Genomic DNA, 7,266 nt, shown 5'->3' on the forward strand with positions numbered 1-7,266 from the left:
CGCCCACACAACACCATACACGTGGTCTGCGGTTGTGAGGCTGGTATGACATACTGCCAAATTCTCTAAAATGAAGTTGGAGGCGGCTTATGGTAGAGAAATGAACATTCAATTATCTGGCAGCAGCTCTGGTGGACATTCCTGCAGTCAGCATGCCAATTGCACGCTCCCTCAAAACTTGAGACATCTGTGGCATTCTGTTGTGTGACAAAACTACACATTTTAGAGTGGCTTTTTATTGTCCCCTCTCAAGGTAGACCTGTGTAATTATCATGTTGTTTAAACAGCTTCTTGGTATGCCACACCTGTCAGGTGGATGGATTATCTTGGCAAAGGAGAAATGCTCACTAACAGGGATGTAAACACATTTGTGCACCAAATTTGAGAGAAATAAGCTTCTTGTGTGTATGGAACTTTTCTGGGATATTTTATTTCAGCTCATGAAACATGAGACCAACACTTTACATGTTGCGTTTATATTTTTGTTCAGTGTATATCGTGTGCGCGGACTGGCCTGCGGCTATGGAACCATGACATGTTCACCGGAAGTGCTCCCTTGTCCCGTACCTGCTGTTTTCCTCTCGCTCTCTCTCCCCCGGGGTATGGTAGTAGGTGCCAGGCACACACTTTCCCGTGTGTATCAAGAATGGTCCACCACCCAAAGGACATCCAGCCAACTTGACACAACTGTGGGAAGCATTGGAGTCAACATGGGCCAGCATCCCTGTGGATCGAATTTACACCTTGTAGAGTCCATTCCCTGACGAATTGAGGCTGTTTTGAGGGCTAAAGGAGGGGTGGGGGGGTGGGGGGGGTTATGGTTGTGTATATGTTATGGTTGTGTATATATATACACTACCAGTCAAAAGTTTAAACACACCTACTAATTCCAGGGTTTTTATTTATTTTTTTACTATTTTCTACATTGTAGAATAATAGTGAAGACATCAAAACTATGAAATAACACACATGGAATCATGTAGTAACCAAAAAAGTGTTAAACAAATCAAAATATATTTTATATTTGAGATTATTCAAAGTAGCCACCCTTTGCCTTGATGACAGCTTTGCACACTCTTGGCATTCTCTCAACCAGCTTCATGAGGAATGCTTTTCCAACAGTCTTGAAGGACTTCCCACATATACTGACCACTTGTTGGCTGCTTTTCCTTCACTCTGTGGTCCAACTCATCCCGAACCATCTCAATTGGGTTGAGGTCCAGTGATTGTTGAGGCCAGGTCATCTGATGCAGCACTCCATCACTCTCCTTGGTCAAATAGCCCTTACACAGCCTGGAGGTGTGTTTTGGGTCATTGTCCTGTTGAAAAACAAATGATAGTCCCACTAAGCGCAAACCAGATGGGATGGCATATCGCTGCAGAATGCTGTGGTAGCCATGCTGGTGTGATGGTGCCTTGAATTCTAAATAAATCACTGACAGTGTCACCAGCAAAGCACCCCCACACCATCACACCTCCTTCATGGTGGGAACCACACATCCGGAGATCATCCGTTCACCTACTCTGCATCTCACAAAGACACGGCGGTTGGAAGCAAAAATCTCAAGTTTGGACTCATCAGACCAAAGGGCAGATTTCCACCGGTCTAATGTCCATTGCTCGTGTTTCTTGGCTCAAGCAAGTCTCTTCTTCCTATTGGTGTCCTTTAGTAGTGGTTTCTTTGCAGCAATTCGACCATGAATGCCTGATTCACACAGTCGCCTCTGAACAGTTGATGTTGAGATATGTCTGTTACTTGAACTCTGTGAAGCGTTTATTTGGGCTGCAATCTGAGGTGCAGTTAACTCTAATGAACTTATCCTCTGCAGCAGAGGTAACTCCGGGTCTTCCTTTCCTGTGGCGGTCCTCATGGGAGCCAGTTTCATCATAGCGCTTGATAGGTTTTGCGACTGCACTTGAAGAAACTTTCAAAGTTCTTGAAATGTTCCGTATTGACTGACCTTAATGTCTTAAAGTAATGATGGACTGTCGTTTCGCTTTGCTTATTTGAGCTGTTCTTGCCATAAAATGGACTTGGTCTTTTACCAAATAGGGCTATCTTCTGTATACCACCCATACCTTGTCACAACACAACTGATTGGCTCAAACGCATTAAGAAGGAAAGAAATTCCACAAATTAGCTTTTAACAAGGCACACCTGTTCATTGAAATGTGTTTCAGGTCACTACTTTATGAAGCTGGTTGAGAGAATGCCAAGAGTGTGCAAAGCTGTCATCAAGTCAAAGGGTGGCTTCTTTGAAGAATCTCAAATCTCAAATATATTTTGATTCGTTTAACACTTTTTTGGTTACTATATGATTCCATATGTGTTAATTCATAGTTTTGATGTCTTCACTATAATTCTACAATGTAGAAAATAGTAAAAATAAAGAAAAACCCTTTTGACTGGTACTGTATATATATATATACTTGTATTTTTGTTACTGAACAAAAATATAAACGCAACATGCAACAATTTATACATGTGTCTGCTTAATAGGCCTACTCTTTTGGACAAAACCACAACATAATGAAATAAAGACTACCGGGCAAAAACTAATTGCAGGAGCAAGTCACAACATGAACTGACTCAAGAACTGACGCAATGTTTGTTGAGCATTGTAGACACTATAGAGACCAGAGAGAAGTGAAATCTGATAAGTGGGTGGGGTATAGAGCCAGGTAAATCCCTTTTCTTCTCCTTCGCTCTTAGATCGGTTTTAAAGGAAGTGTTGCTGGAAATTAGGTGAAAAACTCCCATTTCTTCTAGACAGGAATGTTTTGCTGAGATTTTCTTTTTAAACCCCATACATTATGTTGCCACGGACAGGGCCCAGGAATGAAAACCCCTCTTTGATGGACAGAAAAGGTTCAGTAGCCGTGCCACAGGTAAGAATATGACATTTCAGCCCTGAAACATCCTCATTCTAAGCAATGACATTATGATTAATGCTGTTAGTTTCACTTTCAACGAAAAGTCACATTCTCTGGTATTCTATGCTCTCTCTTGAACTCTTGATGACTTGTTGACTGTCATGATTTGTAGAACTGTACATCTGTTTAATGCCATTTAGCGCACCCTTTTATCCAAAGCGACATACAGTTATGGGTGCATACATTTTATATGTTGGGGTGGTCGCGTCAATCAAACCCACTATCCTGGCGTTACAAGTGCCATGCTCTAACAACTGAGCTACAGAGGACCACAGAAATAGTTGTCATTCAATAGGCATCTGTAATACTGTAATAGCATAGTCAGTAAGCTACTATACCATCACTGAAACAAGTTGTGATGAAGTTGTGTGGGTACTTTCCTCTGGGGATTCTACTTCCTTAATTCCAGACATGCAGCCCTTCTATTTTCTCACTAAAGAGGAACTAAGATTCTCACAAATCTAAATATCAAACGTTTGATACAAAGACAAATCAAGATGTTTTTTTCCTGTTGTGACACATTCGTTTTACAGGTGCATGTGTTAGTTGTTCTCAGTTGCGTAGCTCAGTTTCGCTCAATGTCTTGGGGGTGTGATATTTGTGCGTCTGTAACTTTCTCACTCATCATTATTCACGATTCAAAGAAATGAGGGTCCCCAAAGCTTGTGGGGCCTCCTGATTTGCCTGTGGTTGTTCTATGCAAAGTGAAGCTTTCTGTGCATTCTGAACACTAGCTATCATTTATGTGCCTTCGGAACACTAGCTATAATTTCTGTGCATTCGGAACACTAGCTATCATTTCTGTGCCTTCGGAACACTAGCTATCATTTATGTGCCTTCGGAACACTAGCTATCATTTCTGTGCATTCGGAACACTAGCTATCATTTATGTGCCTTTGGAACACTAGCTATAATTTCTGTGCATTCGGAACACTAGCTATCATTTCTGTGCATTCGGAACACTAGCTATCATTTCTGTGCATTCGGAACACTAGCTATCATTTATGTGCCTTCGGAACACTAGCTATCATTTATGTGCCTTTGGAACACTAGCTGTCATTTCTGTGCATTCGGAACACTAGCTATCATTTCTGTGCATTCTGAACACTAGCTATCATTTCTGTGCATTCTGAACACTAGCTATCATTTCTGTGCATTCGGAACACTAGCTATCATTTATGTGCATTCGGAACACTAGCTATCATTTATGTGCATTGCTCATCTGTGATCTTTGTCCTTCTGGTCCAGCTGAGCAACGAGATGCAGCTGAGCATCATGATGAAGGTGAAGAGTGGGGAGCTGACCATCGAGGACGCCCTGAACCAGGCCAGGAGGAACGACCAGGAACAGCTAAAGCAAAGCCTGGCCACAGAGGTATTGTTATGTAGCCTGGCCCCAGATCGGTTTGTGTTATTTTGCCAAGGCCCTCCACAACCTGGTCCCAGATGTGTTTGTGTCGTCTTGCTATGGTCATTGTCACGCATTGGCCTCAGGAGTTGGCAAGACAGCACAAAGAGATCTGGGACCAGGCTATAGGTGTTGTACTGCTGGGCCTTGAACTCAGCACAGGAAACCATGGCAACAACAAGGCCTGGCTGTTACCTTGGACACGCATAATGGACTTTATCTACACACGACACGGCACTTGTCGTGCATCTTATTCTGTCATTCACTATACATTTTTAAGTTATGTGGTTCCTCTGTTCTGTCCACCAATGTAGAACTGGATGTTTCTGATCACTATTTGATGTGTTCATAACATTTTGTCCTGCATCATTGTCATTGGTGTATTGGTCTCCATTACAGGAACAGCAAGCCTCCCAGTACAACTTCAGTGTTTACAAGTACAACCGCTACAGGTGGCAGAAGCGCATTCTTCAGGCGAGTCTGATATGGGGACCCTTTTGACATTGGGTTAGTTGTTATCACAACTCGTATTTACAGTCTTTCCCAAATGTTAACACACTTTTGCTGAAACTAAATCTCAGGTTTCTCAAAACTCTAAACACAAAACACAAAACAGTTAGCCAATTTCCACAAACCCCACAGACATCTTGCAAAATGAAACACAGCATTCAAAATCATGTACTCCCTGCTCAAAATGAAACTCTGCATACAAATCAAATGAATCTAACTTAGTGACAAACGAGATCACACTAATGTGACATATTGAAAACATTACTATCAGAACCTATTTCAGTGTAAAGACTAAGATTTTGTTATGCTGTATATTGTTTGTGTGTACTCAAACAAGAAAGGAACACAAATGCAGGATGCGGCCTATGGTTGATAAGCTCACTCTGATGTTATGGAAGATGGCAGGGTTTTCAATGATCTGTTGCTAGATTTCCTGTAGTCTTATGGCATTATTTTCAACTACCATTTGCACAATGGCAGCCTCCTGTTCGTCTGAAAATAGACGCGTTCTACCACCACGTGGTTGTCGTCTTTCAGTTCTACAAAATAAAATAGCATACAGTACAGTAAACACTACAGTAATACAGTATACAAGATAAACATGTTACTAAGTAGTATAGCTCCCAGTTTCATACATACAGTAATACATGAAACATTGACTTTGTTTCCCCTTATAGTATGTATTGGAATCTATGGTCTTTAATGTGCTTTATGGCGTACTACTGTCAAGTAGTAAAAGTAGTAGATAGGTCCAATGTCTGCAGTACATATCTATTCTCATTTTGGAACGTCCGGATGATGGATGCTACGGTGAAGCGGCTTAGATTGGCCTGCGCTCTCTGCCCAGCCTTTCTCAAGGTCAAACCATGGTTGACCACATGGTCTACCACAGTCGGCCAAATGTCATCAGAGATTACTCTCCTTGTTCTTGGTCTTCCTCCACCACCTCCACCACCACCTCCACCTCCACGTCCACCTCCACCTCTACCTCCACCTCTACCTCTACCTCTACCTCTACCTCTACCTCTACCCCCACCTCCACCACCACCTCCACCACCACCTCTACCTCTACCTCTACCCCCACCTCCACCACCACCTCCACCACCACCTCTACCCCCACCTCTACCTCTACCTCTACCTCTACCTCTACCCCCACCACCACCACCACCACCACCTCTACCTCTACCCCCACCTCTACCTCTACCTCTACCTCCACCTCTACCTCTACCTCTACCTCTACCTCTACCTCTACCTCTACCTCTACCTCTACCTCTACCTCTACCTCTACCCCCACCACCACCACCACCTCTACCTCTACCCCCACCTCTACCTCTACCTCTACCTCTACCCCTACCCCCACCACCACCACCACCACCTCCAGCTCTACCTCTACCCCCACCTCCACCTCTACCTCTACCTCCACCTCTACCTCTACCTCTACCTCTACCTCTACCTCTACCTCTACCCCCACCCCCACCTCCACCTCCACCTCTACCTCTACCTCTACCTCTACCTCTACCTCTACCCCTACCCCCACCACCACCACCACCTCCAGCTCTACCTCTACCCCCACCCCCACCTCCACCTCCACCACCACCTCCACCTCTACCCCCACCCCCACCCCCACCTCCACCTCTACCTCTACCTCTACCTCTACCTCTACCTCTACCTCTACCCCCACCTCCACCTCCACCTCCACCTCCACCTCTACCTCTACCTCTACCTCTACCTCTACCCCCACCCCCACCTCCACCACCACCTCCACCTCTACCCCCACCTCCACCTCCACCTCCACCTCCACCTCCACCTCCACCTCCACCTCTACCTCTACCTCTACCTCTACCCCCACCCCCACCTCCACCTCCACCTCCACCTCTACCTCTACCTCTACCTCTACCTCTACCCCCACCTCCACCTCCACCTCCACCTCCACCTCTACCTCTACCTCTACCCCCACCTCCACCACTACCTCCACCTCCACCTCTACCTCTACCTCCCACCCCCACCTCCACCTCTACCTCCACCTCTACCTCTACCTCTACCCCCTAATCCACCTCCACCTCCACCTCTACCCCCACCCCCACCTCTACCTCCCACCCCCTCCTCCACCTCTACCTCCACCTCTACCTCTACCCCCTAATCCACCTCTACCCCCACCTCCACCTCCACCTCTACCTCTACCCCCACCTCCACCATTGTGCCTCATGGGCCAGTTTTAGTGTGTAAACAATTGGGAAAAACTGTAAACAGGTATTACAACATCTATTATTGTAAGTAAACAGCAACTCCTGAGTTGTGATAGCAATACTGTACGATGAAAGCATGTAGTGTGCTGGTACATACTGTCAGAATAATGTGAATCTCTATACTGTATGTTTAGATTGACTTCAATACTAAAATGGTGTGCAGCATAGA

At 45.0% G+C, this 7,266-nt stretch overlaps 1 protein-coding gene across 1 annotated transcript in view; it reads left to right on the forward strand.

The window, feature by feature from the left end:
• Window positions 1-2,656: 2,656 nt before the first annotated feature.
• LOC311148145 (uncharacterized protein) overlaps window positions 2,657-7,266 on the forward strand; it is a gene marked incomplete at its 3' end in the record, with an annotated part of 46,820 nt that continues 42,210 nt past the window's right edge. The window contains exons 1-4 of the mRNA XM_084185038.1: window positions 2,657-2,889; window positions 4,183-4,308; window positions 4,741-4,815; window positions 7,232-7,266. The exon at window positions 7,232-7,266 is cut by the window's right edge and continues 139 nt beyond it. Of these exons, the coding sequence (XP_084041164.1) occupies window positions 2,815-2,889; window positions 4,183-4,308; window positions 4,741-4,815; window positions 7,232-7,266 (311 nt within the window). The 5' untranslated portion in view covers window positions 2,657-2,814. The remainder of the gene's footprint in view (window positions 2,890-4,182; window positions 4,309-4,740; window positions 4,816-7,231) is intronic.

This window comes from Coregonus lavaretus, assembly GCF_964263955.1.
Source record: "Coregonus lavaretus genome assembly, chromosome: 20".
NCBI classification, from domain to species: Eukaryota; Metazoa; Chordata; class Actinopteri; order Salmoniformes; family Salmonidae; genus Coregonus; species Coregonus lavaretus.